This window comes from Syzygium oleosum, unplaced genomic scaffold (assembly GCF_021117445.2).
Source record: "Syzygium oleosum isolate NSW1041296 unplaced genomic scaffold, Sole_v2.1 Sole_v2.30, whole genome shotgun sequence".
NCBI lineage: Eukaryota > Viridiplantae > Streptophyta > Magnoliopsida > Myrtales > Myrtaceae > Syzygium > Syzygium oleosum.
In genome coordinates, this window is record NW_026607514.1 from 2,612,986 (window position 1) to 2,628,953 (window position 15,968).

At 43.0% G+C, this 15,968-nt stretch overlaps 3 protein-coding genes across 3 annotated transcripts; 2 read left to right on the forward strand and 1 right to left on the reverse strand.

Moving 5' to 3' along the window:
- Positions 1-1,226: 1,226 nt before the first annotated feature.
- LOC115677591 (E3 ubiquitin protein ligase DRIP2) lies at positions 1,227-7,861 on the forward strand. Its single transcript, XM_030600778.2, has 8 exons — positions 1,227-1,418; positions 1,543-1,796; positions 2,502-2,601; positions 3,898-4,231; positions 4,365-4,777; positions 4,886-4,936; positions 6,909-6,981; positions 7,454-7,861. Exons 2-8 carry the CDS (start codon positions 1,682-1,684, stop codon positions 7,625-7,627), a joined length of 1,260 nt encoding a protein of 419 aa, XP_030456638.1. The 5' UTR covers positions 1,227-1,418; positions 1,543-1,681; the 3' UTR covers positions 7,628-7,861.
- Positions 7,862-10,578: 2,717 nt separating this feature from the next.
- Positions 10,579-11,391, forward strand: LOC130135305 (uncharacterized). The gene is made up of 2 exons (XM_056304095.1): positions 10,579-11,008; positions 11,134-11,391. The coding sequence occupies exons 1-2, from the start codon at positions 10,848-10,850 to the stop codon at positions 11,342-11,344; spliced, it is 372 nt and encodes a 123-aa protein (XP_056160070.1). The 5' UTR covers positions 10,579-10,847; the 3' UTR covers positions 11,345-11,391.
- Positions 11,392-13,471: 2,080 nt separating this feature from the next.
- Positions 13,472-14,482, reverse strand: LOC115677513 (PRA1 family protein E-like). Its single transcript, XM_030600686.2, has one exon. The coding sequence runs from the start codon at positions 14,318-14,320 to the stop codon at positions 13,757-13,759; it is 564 nt and encodes a 187-aa protein (XP_030456546.1). The 5' UTR covers positions 14,321-14,482; the 3' UTR covers positions 13,472-13,756.
- Positions 14,483-15,968: the final 1,486 nt, after the last annotated feature.

Sequence of the window (15,968 nt, forward strand, 5' to 3'; positions counted from 1 at the left end):
ATCGTAGAATCGGTCGATCCGTGAGCTTCAGCAAGCATCTTTAGTGGATTAGCAAAATAACCAGTTCTATGGACCCACCCGGAAATCAGACCAGTCCGGTTGCTAGGTGAATCCATGGAACCATTCGGCGATTCTCGATTCCCATTTGGTGGAACCGGTCCTTAGCGGCGATTCCTGATTTCAGGATTGAAATCGATCACCAGATAGATATATCTATCTAATAAGTAACTTATAACTTAATTATTAAAGTATCCTTAAAGATATTACCTAAAATAAGCCTTTTCTCGACTAATATAATGGAAATACGTTTGACTAAATGGTAATCCTTAAAATTCATTTGTAATCCATATGCGCCATAGATTATTGGGAAAATTTCAAATAAGAGTATGGAGTATCCTTATTTTCTTAAATAAGGGCTTGAAATGGACTTTATGTCAAATAAGATCATGAAGTGATTATGTCAGTCTCAAATAGAGGATTGAAATGGCCATGACAGTTTCAAATAAGGGCCTGACCTCGCTGGTCACCGGCCAACTAAATATTCTTATCGATCAAGGGCATTTTTCGTCCAAAGATAATTTAAAATTTAAAATATTTTTTATTTTCTTTTTTCTCATTTCTATTTTTTTTTCTTTCTAATGAGGGCCGCGACCTTCGCCGGCCACAGACGAGGCCCTCTTTGGGCATCGCCGGTGGCCGGCCATCGCTTGAGACCGGCCACCGATGAAGAAGAAAGAAAAAATCAGAAAAAGGAAAAAAATAAAGAAAAAAGGAAAAAAATTCAAAAAAGGTAAAGGTCGAAATGTCCTTGATCAGCCGGAAAGTCAGGCCTTTTTTTTAAACTGACATAATTACTTCATGCCTTATTTGAGCAAATGATGGCACTTCAGGCCGTTATTTTGAATTTTCCCTAGATTCTTTTTACCAGAAGTGCGCTAAAACTAGCCGACTGATTGGGGGATTCGATTGAGAAATAAAAGCAAGATCAAGTTTTCAATCTTAATATTTTCACAATCACGGACAAAAATCGACGAAAAAAATTTAACTCGATTTTCCAATGCAATTCTCCTTTTTTTTTTTTAATATAAAAAAAGAACTAAATAAAAATAAAAAGAACAGATAAAATAGAAAAGGGCAGTCTCAGTCAGACAAAGGCTAACACACAAAAATAAATGCACAAAAGCAACCAAGAGTTATTACTCATTTCAGTTCTTTCCTCCTTCGGTTCATTCATTCATGCTCTTTTCGACCAGCGCTCTCTCTCTCTCTCTCTCTCTTCTCAGATTCAGATCATCATCATTCGTCTCCTTCGCCCGCCCGCCCCTCGAATAATCTCCAAATCCCATCCAAAACCCACGTTGCATCTCCCCGCGGCGACCCTCGGGGACCTTAAAAATCGCATCTTTACCCGCGACCAGGTCCACCCTCTCGCCCTTCTTGAACGCCAAATTCTTGTTTTTTCGCGCGTTTTCGATGCGAATCATCTCGCATTCGGATGCCGGTTGAACGCCACATGGGTTTCCCCTCTTGAATTCAATGCAGGTCGACGGGCGGTTGCGGGACAAGTGGACGTGAGGCGAGCGCGCGCGCGCGGCGTTGCTGTGGTGATTCGCGTCGGCGGCATGCACGCGTAGGCGTTCTTGCTCCGGGTATACGACGTGGGTCGGTGGGCGTTTCGAGAATGGCGAATCAGGTGGTGCGGGTGAGGAGGGAGGCGATTGCGGCGTGCATGACGTGCCCGCTCTGCGACAGGCTCTTGAAGGACGCCACCACCATCTCCGAGTGCCTCCATTCGTGTGAGTTGTTGGGGGGGGGGGGGGGGGGGCGGGGCGGGCTCGATTGGTTTTCTTGTTTTGCTTTGTTCCCGAGTCTTCTTGTTGTTTCAGCTCGTGGGTGTCTGTGTCTTTGGTGCTTCTTGATGCAGTCCTTTCTTGTGTCTCTTCGTGATTCACGATCTGGGTTGGTTGGTGTTTTTCTCGGTTGTTGATATCTCGTTGATATCTGGCCTCTTTTGTCTGTTATCGATACGTAGGCCATGTCGCTTTTGCTCTGCTTTGTTTTACAAGTGTCTGGAACTTTTGTTCCGAAGGTGTGCGTGTTTTGGTTTCACCAGCTACTGTCTTTATCTTTGTCATCATCGGTCTCTTAGGAAAGAAGTGAGCTTCTGTTGAGAAGTAAATTGCTGGGATTTCGGGTATCATTCATAAAAAAATCGGCTTGGGTTAACTTTCCGTTCATTCATAATGCAAGTGCTTTTAGCATGCTGACGTGATCTTCAAATGTCAAACAGATGAATTTCTGATAGATAAATGCACTGATGCTGGCTCACAAAGTTTAGGAACTGTAGTTTTTAGTGTTCTTCGGTTTAGCGATGTACTGTTTTCGTAAATTTCGTGGTTTTGAAGAGAGAATTATCATCGTGGCGGTCGTTTTAGCTTGTAAACATGTTGGGCGACTAACATCTTGAAATGGTAAAATGTTGATTGACTTTATCATTCCAGTTTGCAGGAAATGCATCTATGACAAGATCTCCGAGGAGGAACTTGAATGCTGTCCGATATGCAACATTGATCTGGGTTGTGTGCCACTGGAGAAATTGCGGTAAGTTTGCCTTTCTGGTCATTGATTCCTTTTGATTTTTCCCCTCTTTTCTCTTTGTGCGCGCGCACATGCAACATTATTTTTGTTTACTGAAACATCCTAAGGAATTAAGCCATATTCAAATCCATTAGCTGGTTCTTTCTTCCATCAGAAATATAATCTTCAAAGTTTTACCCATGCAGCTGCATAACTGCAGTAGTTTATAATTGTCATTTGCATTAGATAGATCTAGTTGAATTATGCTACTTAGTTAGCAATGTATAAGACATTTTAATCGTATGCTAAATTGCTCACTTTAAGTTTTTTTGAGTTCAGTCTTTTGAGAAAGCGAATTGTTTATTTCTTGGGCATATAGAGTTATATCATGTTTATTGAGTATCAATAAAGTTTAATTTCTTTCCGTCTGTTTCCCTTCGTGCGAGATATAAAACTCTTATCACATGCAATTGTCATGCCGTTTCATCAGTTATGAGCTATTAGTTTACGATACTCATTTAAAAAAAAAGAGGAGAGAGAAATTGACCAAAACAATGGAGTATCTCTAATATCCTTCAATTAGCATTCTTTCTTTATGCAATTCTGAAGTCCAGTGGTTAAGGAACAAATGGTGCTCTGCTAAAGATAATTACTGCTGGAAGTTTTTGGTCTATGAGTGTGATTTTATAGTTTGCTTCAGAAGTCAGTTTGTCTCATCGAACTTATGACGTTATAACACAGGAATTAGCGTGCCTCACGTGCATGACATGGTTATAGTCTTTACTGCCATAAATGGAGAAGAAATACGAAAACAAGGAAGAGCAATTACTCTGAATATTTCTGCCTTAGGAGGGGGTTGGAGAATTTAAGTGTAAATTTGGTGATATTACTATGGATAAATTGCTATTTTCTTCTCCATTGTAATGTGATTGTGTGTGTAACATAACATTGACATCTTGTGATAGCAAGACATTGTTATAATTCAGCTTGCTCCCTTCTGTTTACTTTTTGAGCTGCTTATTGAATTTCGGTTCTTTAGCAATATTGTCAACATCTTCGCTGTATACCATAGTTTTTGATGAAATGGAGTGGAATGTGGCCTAAGAAACTATTAATGCTTAATTCAAACTAAAGTTTTGTTTCAGACAAACTATTTTCTACATGTCGATTTCTGCAGTAAGTTAAGAATAAGTTTCAGCTTCTTGAGCGTGCATTCAAATACACCATGTCGGTCAATTTCGTTACCTGTTGATTTCTCTCTCCTTCCTTTTAAATCATACTGTTAATTAATTGATGAAAAGAAGTTGATGTTGGTCATAGGCCTGATCACAACTTGGAAGATGTGAGGGCAAAGGTTTTCCCTTTCAAAAGAAGAAAAGTGAAGGCACCTGAATCTGTGCCTTCGACAACCTTGCCTTTTAGAAGGAAAGAGAGATCTTTGTCCCAGTTGGTTGTCAACACACCTAAAGTATCATCACAGACTACTATGACTGGTAAAAGAACAAAAGCGACTGCAAGGAAAGCTTCTGCTCTGCAAGGATCTAATTTTTCCATTGAAAAAGCTGTTAAGAAGGAAGAAGATTCTGCAGGGGATCGTCCAGAAAGCTCAAGCTCCCCCGAGACTCTAAGCAAGTTTGCGCAGAACATTAGGCAGGTAATGAAGAGCATATTTTTATTCTTTTTCATCTTGGTGGTCTTGATTGTTGAGGGTCAAAATATGGATATAGTCCCTCTTGGAGATGATAGAGCACATTTTCTGAATTAGTACTTGTCTGTTTGCTGAGCAGGGTTTTGCTTCCAGTGAGCCTAGTCAGTCTGTGCCTGAAAGAGAAACTGGCAATGAAGGCAAATTGGATCTCTGGAAGCCATTGCATTATCTAGTGGAAGTCGCTAATAGGACTAAAACTTCGAGGCCCATTTTGCAAGGAGCTGAGCGAGTCCTTGCAATTGAAGCTCCAGTAGCTGGTAATAAAATTAAGAACAAAAAACTCAAGGTGAAAGTCCAGGATGAGAAAAACGACACTAGTCCGGCATCTACGGAAGTATTGAGACCAAAAAGATTACGAAAGGTTCGTCAAAAAAGGACATCAGTTTCTGGAGACTCGGGCATTTCACCTCAGGATGTGCTCGATGCAGCTGGCACCAAATGTGAACAAAGAACTGGTCCAATCTGGTTTTCACTTGTAGCTTCTGAAGATCAGTAAGGACAACTTTGTCTTTGCAACTCTAATCAATCATGAGAGTTATAATGAATTCGGTTGAAGCTTCTCACCTCCATTTGTTTACCAATTCAATTTTATGACTTCAGGGAAGGAGATGCACCGCTGCCACAAATCCCTGCAAGCTACTTAAGAATAAAGTAAGTTCCTTTTTGCCAGAAACAGCTGTTTCCATTGCTTTTCTGGGAGAGATTATGCCTTCTGAGTTCTTGTTTTAGTAATGCTTGCTTGTCTGATTTTTTTTTCCTGGCTGCTATTGGATTGACATGATTGATTTCTTTCTTTGTAGTTGGTAATGATTTATAAAAACTTTTGCAATGCTTTAGCTGCTAACCTATAATTATCCTGCTTTCCTTCTCACCATGTAGAACATGAATGACTTTATGTAAACAGGCTGACTTGTCTGCTGGAGTAGCCAGAATAAATCCAATTGCAAGTTCTTAATGAAGATCCTCGAAATTCAGGAATCTTCTTTATATGTTGGAGCAGGAGAAACTGAATGTAGTAGGACTTCACCAACTAAGGATAGATTCGGGTAATACAACTCAGCACAAGGAGTTTTGCAGACTGATGTAATATTAGATCAATGCGTAAGAGATCTGATGAAGTTGAGATGAAAAAACATGTCATTCTAACACTGGGTTCAAATTATTAGAAAACTCAATATAGTTGATTGAGAATCACGATTCGTTGGTAGCTGCACGTGTCTAATCAGGATTTGGGTGCGACAAGTGTTGACATAGAAGGAAAATTAAATAAGGTGGTCTCCATTTTATACCACTAGGCCAGGCAGGCACTCTATAACTCAACTGCGAGAGAATTGTTCAAACTGCAGCAATGACTTGAAACAAGGAGGGACATCATGCCATAGCAACTGGCAAGATATATCAAATAACCAATGTGTTGTAGTGTTGACGTGACGAAATTGTTGTTACAAGTGCTAGACTGGCCACATACATAGTGTTGACATAAAGAAATGTGACAACATTTTCTTATTCTTTCCTATTCATCCGTCTTGCTCTCTTAGATCCAGCCGGATGAATATGGTTTATCTATATCAATTATACTGCCCACATGCTTTTTATTTAGTGTGTTTGTTGGTTTGGGTGGTAGACATGACAGGGAAAACCTGTATCAATTATACTGCCCACATTCTTTCCTATTTACTGCCCACTGTGAACTCGAAATCCTGAATCTTGTTTGTTTGCCGATCAAACAAACAAGCATCAGCATGTCTGAGCCCAGGTGACAGAGAGACGATACAGGTTTCATGTCTCTATCTATTAGATAAGGAAGAATAGCTGATGCATTAAGCCACATGGAAACCATATGACAACTTCACATGATAGAGTTGGTTCCACCTTATTTTGAAGTTTCATTCTGTTAAGTGGGTGATAATGGCATGCGGAACATTGTATATGTTGTCTTCACATGTCAAGTTGGTCTTGGGAGAATTCCTTCTCTCTAAATGTGTTATCTAAAATGTTTTTGTTCATTACATAGCTTCATGCAGTTCTTATGGATAATTATCTACACAAAAGGATAGGATGATATGTTGAAGGTGCAGTATCAACTCTGAAATGTCGAATGCTGTGTAGTCTAGATAACATTTTTTTTGTGCTTTTCTGATGTAGCAGTGACTATATGTAATCTTGTGCGGTATTTTTTTGTGTATGCTCATTCATGTCATTTTTCACGGTTTTGGACACAACTACTGGGGCTTTCTCATGGACAACCATCCTCGCGTTCCTTTCTCTTCTCGGGAACCGAATTGCTGTGGTTGTCGTGCATTCTAGTTGCGACAATCATGCATTGTGCAAAGCTCAACTGTATTTCTTTCTGCAAAGTACCTGTGATGAATGATTTAGTAGAATGTTTGTTGTTTCGGACATTTGCACTATGGGCAAGATTCCTGTAGATCTTTATATGGTCATCCTCGACCCATTTAATAGCAAACCGTTTACCAGCTACTTGGGATGATTTCTTTTTGAATTTCTCTTCTTTTCGCATCGATTTCATGACTTCATTGATCTTTGATAGGCTTTTAAAACTGTACTCCGTGAATTTGTAGTATGTACTTGGAAACTGATTTATCTACATTTTTCTTTTCAGGGATGGGAACTTGCCGGTTTCTTTTATTCAAAAGTACCTGGTGAGGAAACTAGATCTCACTAGTGAAACTGAGGTATGAAAAAGTGATTCGTTATTGCTTTAAACATAGAAAAAAAGGAAATCAAATCGGGAATGTTTGGTGCATATCGTAGTAGAAGGAAATTTTTGCCAACTAATAATTCTCATTCTTGTCAAGAATGTAAACTGCTGTCTTCTCATCTGTGCATGCTATTCTACGGTATCAAAAAGTTTAGAAACTGTAGTCATGTCGGTCTCTACTTTTGAGAGTAATAACTCACATAGCCTCAGAGTCAATTTATTGTGGGTAGTCTTTTATTTCTAAGAGTTGGATTTAAGATTCAAGATTCTCATGAATCATCTATCAGAAGCAGTTTCTACCCATAATGATGGAAAGAATCAGCACTTAAATGAATTGTTGTTCGCTAGGGAGAGTGTTCTTATGCTGAGATTCTGCACAGCAAATGCATTTGTGTTAGTGTTGCAGTTTTGCAAGGCTACTCTTACAATGTCATATTTTTCCCCAGGTTGAAATCAGATGCATGGGACAAACCGTCCTCCCCACATTGCTGCTGTATAATTTGGTTGACTTGTGGTTACAAACGGCATCCACGTCGGAGAGAGTCCCGGCGATCGTGGGGTCCTCGGCCAAGGATTTCGTGATGGTCCTGGCTTATGCACGAAGGGTGCCCGACCGCTGATCGCCCTTCCCTTCATACTTATTATGTTGGTCTCTTTTTCCTTATTTTTACATTTCATACATGTTCCTGTGTTTTACATTATAATTTATATCATAGAACTACATTCACCCGCGGCAGTCTGTAAAAACTGTACTTTTACATGAGTCGGTAGTAACATATACATTACTGATTATCTTGAGGATTATAGTTGATTCCTGTTAGAGGGTAATTTATGTCAACGAAATCTCTTTACCATCGGTGCAGTTTTACGATAATGGCGGAAGAGAAATGGTGGTCTGTTTTCCAAATTCATTATTCGTGTATCAAACTTTTTTTTTGCTAAAGCAAACCTTCCATTGCATTAAAGAACTTTTTTTTTGCTAAAGCAAACCTTCCATTGCATTAAAAAAGTTCAATTATTACACAGAGAAACTAGGGTCTACATTAAGATGGTAAATTAAAGAAGATTCAGCTAACACTGTATTTTTAACTCTAGATGGGAGATCATTAAAAAGGAAAGATAATGCAGTTCCTAACTAATAAGAAGCCCATTTTGCAAGCTCATGACCAACAACATTACTAGATCTACTGGTCAACTTCAAGCTCCATCCTGAGTTGTTGCTAAGTAGTAAGCGAGAATTCGAGATGAAAGGATGAATATACCAAGGGCAAATGCCCTTTTGTTGATACACCTTGCAATCATTTTAAAAAACCGTTTTGTGGATGTCGATAAGTAGCTTTGCATGCGAGAAGAAGAGACTTCCACTTCTACTGGTGAGTTCCATCTTCCTTGTCTTGTCCACGCATGGACAACTGAGCCTCTATATGATCGTGCAATAATACCTATGGCCCCCTTTTATCTTTCCACACACCATCTAAATTAAATTTTAACTCTTGTTGACGGAGGAATCCAAGAGTTTGACCTTACCCCATTAAAATCCGGTTCCTTGCTTAACTTAACTTTTTTTTTCCCTCCTGAACATATTTGAATATTCCAAGAAATCTTGTATGATCATCTGAATTGTTGGGGATGGAACTGGAATAGTCTGATCATGTAACTTTGCATTCCTATAATGCCACATTCTAGTGCAGAGAATTGCTGCATAAATAGTGAAGAGTTTGCAATCCACTCCCGTTCTCTGTGCTATTTTTCCTGGATCAAGAAAGTGGTTCACCATCTATTCCGGAGACTTGAAGTTCCAAGCAGACGAGATAATGATCCATGGGCTCTGGCTCCACAAAATTTGGGCTAGATGACATCTTGTGAACAAATGTACCGAATTTTCCTCCTAAGCTCCACACAAAGGGCAAGAAGGGTCTGGGATATGGATCAACTGAAACAAGTTAACTCGACAAGGTAAAACATTAGCCGCTATCCTCCACAACATCATTTTGTGCCGCTCATGAGCTCTAGCTTTCCAGATTTGAAGGCCGGGCCCACAATGGCCCGTGCTTTTGCATGGCTTAAGGGTTTAGAAAGAGCAAACCAAAAGGGGTGAAAAGGTCTACTAAGATGTTACTAAATCCATTTCCTCTTCATATTCTATATTTTGATGTGCATGCACATGCGTAGAATGAGTTCTATCTTAGGGTATGTTTGTTTAAGTGAAAGAATTTTTTACGAATTAGTTCTCTAGACTTTCATGTATTTGGTTTGCTGAGAATGATCGATCAATGGAAAACCATTTAGGGTAAAAAAAATGCATGCTTAAAATTAAGAAAATGAATTCCCTAACTTGAAAAGAGAAAATACTTTTCTGAAAAATGATTTCCTGGAAATGATTTTCCATGATTATGAAGTTTTCTATGAGGCAAACACATTCTTTATTTCTCTTTTTTCTTTTATATGGTGTTTATTATAAAGAATTGAAAGGAAAATAAAATACTGGGAGAATGACATATAGTTTAAGGTTTGGTCACTGTGGACTATTTAAATATGATAAAGAAACACGAACATTTATAAATGAGTCACCCGTCTTTTACGAGACCACGACTTCAAGTCACATTGCAAGCAAAGTTTTGAACAGTTTGTTCTGGACTGCCTAACTACGATATATCTCGTATGTAGAGACTTCTTGACTACTAAAATCTTGAGATGTAGAGACTTCTTGGCTACTAGCTACTTGGTGAGGTTTAGTAATAGTTCAAATTAAACATTCTATAATGGGTATGAGATCCTCATGGTAATGCCCAGAAAGAGTCACTAGCGCTGGTTGCCTTCTCAATATTAACTTAAGAAAAGGAGAAATTACACAAGACACCTAAGCTTCAAGTGTGGTACACGTTTTCCAATGAACTTTCAACAGCTACATAAAACCCTCTCCAATGAGTTTCGCAATATGCGATGACTAGTACTTGTGACTAGAAATGTCAAATTTTTTTTTTATCTAAATTGAAACCCAACCTGAACTGAATAAAATCGATTCAATTTCAGGTCATAAACCCGAACCTAGCCGAAACGCATTACCGGACTTGTTTCGAAACCAAAACAATCAAAGTAAAAGCTTATCATTTGTTCTCTAGCCATTCCTTTTTCTAACAATTCCTATGCTTATCAATTGTTCGTGATATTTGAAACCACTATGTTGTTGAGATGTTTGATAAACTTGACCGAAGTAAAAGCTTGCCCTTTATGTAGTGCATAAACTTGATAAGAGTTATTCTTCATTAAAATCATTACATCTCAGATTATGCATCATAGTAAATTAGTACAAGCGTGCAACAAAGCTGACATTAACCTTGTTAAAGTTTGAGTCGGGAAAATCAAGGATGGCTACGCAATTCTAAAAACAATAAGTAAATAGATAAATAAATATAATAACCCGACCAAACCGTTTTGTTTTTGGTGTGGGTCTTGAGTCAATTACACAACAACAAAAAAAAAGTACTCTTCATATGTGAGTCAGGTCGGGTATCAGTGGGGTTCCAAACTGAACCGGCCTATTGGTATTCCTCTCTCTCTCTCTCTCTCTCTCTCTCTCCATTTGGTACTTCCGTTCTTCTTCATTTATAACCATCTTCAAGCAAAATGTTGCTTGATCTTCACTGCAGGGTGACAATATCATTCGGAGGCTAGCTCACTGGATGAGGGATGCCGAGGCCGAAGTGGCAAAAACCGATGCCGAGCTTCGAGCCTCCGAACAGCGCGAGGTGGCGCTTGGTGCCAATTTGGCGAGTGTCTCCAAAAGGCTAGAGAAGGGCGCTCAAGCAGCGGAGGGTCAAGTGAAGTTGATCTAGTCCGATGAGCACACGAAGGCAGCCGAAGCTGAGGCTGCCGCTTGCGAGGCCCAATTATGCTCGGCATTATCTCTCCTGGAAGAGAGTGTCCGAGCAGAAAGAGCGAGAGCCGGTGCCCAGGCAGCGGAGCAATACAAAGCTTCGGAAGAGTGCAAACACGAGAAGGTGAACTTCTTGGTTCCTACTTTCATCAAGGGCCTCGACCATTGCAGATTTCTGAACGTTAATCGAACTGTTTAATTGAGGGCTCTCCTTTTTCTCTTCCTTTTCGCTTTCTGCTGGAATTGAAGACTCAGGAACCCCCAACCTCCAAATTCTCTCGAACCTTACGAACCAGGCCGGACACCTGGTGACGTGGAGCTTGAAGCCGAGAAGACGAGGAAACGAAGAGATCAAAGGGCTTTCGGAGGAGAAGTAACGGGGGCTGAAGTTGAAGGACGCCGTAACCATTGCCAAACATTCTTTCGCACCTTCAAATTGGTACTGCCTTCAGAGTCGTAACAACGGCTACTTTTTAACTTGCGACACTTCCATCACTACTTTGGAGATCTATGGCATATACAGTTTCTGCAACAAGGTAATTTCAAGTATGGATGATCTCCTCCGAATTTTCATAGCAGTTGGCGTTTCGAGAGTAACGTTTTCCAAAGGGCATCGATCCGTGATCTCTTCAAGGATTTTGCTTCCAAATGCATTGATTCAGAACATATTCCAGTCTACTTGGTTTATCCTGCTGAAGCATTTTTAAGGGATTTTGATCTCACTTCAACAGACAATGTTGCCTCATATGCCGATATGGCATAGGTGCCCAATTGAGACGAGCATCGATACTTGATCTCGAAGAATTTTGATATGCCCAACAAGTATCGGACAACCACTAATGCCTGAAATCCCGTACTATTTATTCTTGTGAACATGTTTGACTTCAGTAGCCTTACTGGTAATTTAGTCTGTCTGCTTGACCTACAAATTCTCCTTGACAATATCAAACCGATAGTAATATGCCTTGGCAAATTCCTCAATAGCACTGCCATTAAAAACTTCTAACTTGATCAACTGTTATCGAAGCACCACCCATCTTCTTTCTTTTGATAGAAAAATCCCAGTGATTTCGATTAACCATCTATTCAAAAGTATGGGAGTTTAACTGATGCTGCGTTATCAAAAACAAAAACTCATTTTGAAGCTAAACCCTGCTCTTCACGAACCAATTGACATTTTCCAAGTACTAACAAAAACAACAAGAGCTCAACCACAAACCGCTACAACGTTTCGGGGTGTGCTCAGTGCAATTACATTGACCAACATTCAGATGACATTACATTGCAAGCAAAGAAAAGAGAAAACAAGTGATTGGCCATAATAGCAAAAACCTAACTGTTTCTACCGTCAGCCGTTCATATTATAGACTGGAGCTGACCCACCTACTTGAACATGTGACGGAAGACACGCAAACTCAAAACACAACTAGGTTCGACAGAAAGCAAACAAAGGGTGTGAAGATGTCCCTTAGTTTTATAGATCTTTTCGCATAAACAATGATAAAAGCATGGATTTAACTTGCATCAACTACAACATAGACAATTTATCACTGTTGGGTCTTGGCTTTCTCTTTCTTGATGAATCCTCCAACTTAATGATTTTCTTGCCCAGGCCAGAGTATAAAGCTAAAAGGCAGCCATAGTCCCCACCCTGGTAACAAAGGCCCCCGCCAATCATGTTCAGACCAGAATGTGTCATATTGTCTAGATTTCTAGCAGTTTGAGTAAGGGAAAGCATCAACCTAAGGAGCTATCCCTCCCTAACAACTAGCGATGAGTATAGACTCATCCGGGTACTTCCGTTCCAACATAAGTACTGCATCCAAACCCTTGAAAGGGCAGCAATTTTTAAATTCCGTGACACAAGTGAGATTCTAGACATTTTCCAATAGGGTTCCACAAAGTTTATATGCAAAAAAGGCTAGGAAAGCTTGACAAGGAAAAGACTCAACTTTCATTAAGTAAACAAGAATAGAATGAAGAGTCATGACACTGAGAACTCTGGAAATCTAGAGGTTCGTCTGCTCAAAAAAAGTCGCCAGGAATACTACAACTATGGCCCCAAGTCACCCATAAAAAAGAAAAAGAAAAAGGAGACTATGACCCAAGTCCAAGCTATGCCAAACCAATACAGCAAATGGAAAATATAGAAAATTCCTGACAGTGAGAAAAATGTCAATGAAGCATTCTTTTCAGTATGCATATTATTGCTCATACAGAACCATGGAGACTCCAAGGCATCGAACTTCCTAGTATGTTCTACTCTTTTATTTTGCCAGATACTATGTTCTACTTGAACTACCACCGAAACAACTCTAAGCTCGTCCTCACTTATCAAACGTGATACGAACCAATTGGTGAGAAACCATGGAGACCACTTTACCAGAATACTTAAATCAAAGACCAGAAAGAGGTCAACTGTATCACTTCATAGTACGAAAGTCACTCTGGTAAATTTATCACATCCTAACACCAATATCAAGTTCAAAGAACAAGAACCTCCCAGCACATGACAATCAAAGTAACCACAGAATGATCACGCAGCTTATTATATGCAGAGCAGGAGAAAGTTCAGAACACAATGGAATGGAAGCAAAGGTGTGGCTCATTGTAAACTTATCTTCAGCAGTATCAGGTCAATACACACTGGCCATTATACAAACGGTTGCCCACCAAAAAAAAGAATGGAACCAGTACTACTCACTACCCAGTATGAACTGACGCTGCCATCCAATGAAACCTCCGCAGCAATACCCGAGTCTTCTTCACTAATTCACCACAAGAACTACACATTCAGCTCCCGAAAACCCGATCTCGTCGCATGGAGTGACCGAGTTCGCCGCAATTAGAGAAATTAAGCACCGAAATACATTCAAATGCTGGCGTATCCAGCACGCGTGGGGCTCCCCACGAACGACCGCAGCCCGCCGTCGCCGGCCTCTAGCTCGTCGGAGTACAGGTCTTCCGTGCCCCGGAACGTGGCGTGCACGGCCACCAGGAAAGCCCCGATCAGGAGCGAGACCAGCACGTTCAGCCACACGTCGGTCAGGACCAGGGCCACGACCGTGACCACCCCGAGGGACCCCAGCACCACGCGGTCGTCGACCGTGCGGCCGAGGAGGGACAGGGGCTCGTCCCGGAAGAAGTAGAGGTAGAACCAGGCGACGAAGACGGCGAGGAAGACGATCATGGAGATTGGGTGCCAGAGGAGGCTGAGGAAGAGGACGGCGAGGGCGATCATGGCGTAGTTGACGCGGAAGTAGGCGAGGTTGCGGCGGATCCGGTCGGCGGCCTCGCCGAGGGACAAGGGGCGGGAGAGGGAGGGGAGGCTGAGGAACTGGGGCCAGGGGCGGCGCGTGGCGAAGAAGGACTGGCCCGCGCGCGGCATGAGGCGGGCGGTGGTGGTGGTGTCGGCGAACGGCGACGGCGACGACATCGATTCCGGCGACGCTGCTTCTCGACGGAGGAGATGAAGATGAGGAAGATGAAGACGGAGACGAAGACGACGATACGGAGCGTCGTTCGATATGAGAATCGGATTCTCCGATTGTTTCTTTTCGTGTGTATTTGGCGTATGGGAGATTCGAGGGGGCAGCGCGGTCAAGTCAACGACGTAGACGGCGTCGTGGTTGAGCGCAGGCGGTTGGAATTTGGAATGTGAAGGCGGGTCGGGTCCTCCTCCGGTTTTAAATGAAAATAATAGGGAAAAAACCACCAAAAACCCTGGCTTTATCTCATGTGACACATTTTCGAACTTTTTTGTGACACCAAAACCCGAACTTTCTTTTTGTGACACATTTACCCCAATGTATTTAGTCCATGGGCATTTTCGTCTTTTCGCTTTTTTCTTTTTTTTTCCTTTCCGGCGAGGGGGGGCCTCGCCGGCGTCGGCCTCGCCGGATCCGGCGAGGGGGGCCCTCGCCGGCGTCGAGCGAGGGCGGCCCTCGCCGGATCCGGCGAGGGCGGCCCTCGCCGGCCGGCGAGGTTCGCCTCGCCGGGCGAGCGGGGCGGCCTCGCCGGCGCCGGCGAGGTCGACCTCGCTCGAGTCGGGCGAGGCGGCCCTGCTCGCCCTGAGCGGGGCGACCCCGCCGGCGTTGGGCGAGGTCCGCCTCGCCGGGCGAGCGAGGCCGCCTCGCCCACTCGAGCGAGGTCGACCCTCGCCGGCGTCGAGCGAGGTCGACCTCGCCGGAGTGGGGCGAGGCGGCCTCGCTCGCCCAGCGAGTGGCGACCTCGCCGGCGTTAGGCGAGGTCCGCCTCGCACCGGGCGAGCGAGGGCCGCCCTCGCCCACTCGAGCGAGGTCGACCTCGCCGGCCGAGCGAGGGTCGACCTCGCCGAGCCGGGCGAGGGCCTCCCGCGCCGGATCGGCGAGGCCGCCTCGCTCGACGCCGGCGAGGGTCGACCTCGCCGAGATCGGGCGAGGGCCGCCTCGCTCGCCCAGCGAGGGCGGACCTCGCCCGACGCCGGCGAGGGTCGCCTCGCCCGGGCGAGCGAGGGCGGCCCTCGCCCGACTCAGCGAGGTCGACCCTTGCCCGACGCCGGCGAGGGTCGACCTCGCTTGAGTCGGGCGAGGCCGCCCTCGCTCGCCCGGGCGAGGGCGAACCCCGCCCGACGCCGGCGAGGGCCGCCCTCGCTCGACGCCGGCAAGGGCCCCCCTCGCCGGATCCGGCGAGGCCGACGCCGGCGAGGCCCCCCCCTCGTCGGAAAGGAAAAAAAAGAAGAAAAAGCAGAAAAGACGAAAATGCCCATGGACTAAATACATTGGGGTAAATGTGTCACAAAAAGCAAAGTTCGGGGTTTTTGGTGTCACAAAAAAAAGTTCGGGGTAAATGTGTCACAGATGGCAAAATTTGGGGTTTTTGGTGGTTTTTTCCCAAAATAATATAAATAAAACCGAGGGAAAATTCCATATAAATACCGTCATTTTCTCAAATAAGGATATGAAATGGATATTATTTCAAAGAAGGGTTTGGAGTGCTCTCATTTTCTCAAATAAGGGCTTAAAGTGGATCTTATTTCAAATTAGGGCCTAAAGTGACAATGTAGTTTCAAAGAAGGGCATGACTTTCCAAATGGTCAAGGGCAT

What these genes read in the sequence shown, in the direction of transcription:
- LOC115677591 (XM_030600778.2), top strand. Translation starts at nt 1,682, where the DNA reads ATGGCGAATCAGGTGGTGCGGGTGAGGAGGGAGGCGATTGCGGCGTGC. An exon ending in TTGCGCAGAACATTAGGCAG is followed by an intron (nt 4,232 to 4,364) that starts GTAATGAAGAGC and finishes TTTGCTGAGCAG; the next exon opens with GGTTTTGCTTCCAGTGAGCC. An exon ending in CTTGTAGCTTCTGAAGATCA is followed by an intron (nt 4,778 to 4,885) that starts GTAAGGACAACT and finishes TTATGACTTCAG; the next exon opens with GGAAGGAGATGCACCGCTGC.
- LOC130135305 (XM_056304095.1), top strand. Translation starts at nt 10,848, where the DNA reads ATGAGCACACGAAGGCAGCCGAAGCTGAGGCTGCCGCTTGCGAGGCCC. An exon ending in AAGAGTGCAAACACGAGAAG is followed by an intron (nt 11,009 to 11,133) that starts GTGAACTTCTTG and finishes CTGGAATTGAAG; the next exon opens with ACTCAGGAACCCCCAACCTC.
- LOC115677513 (XM_030600686.2), bottom strand. Translation starts at nt 14,320, where the DNA reads ATGTCGTCGCCGTCGCCGTTCGCCGACACCACCACCACCGCCCGCCTC.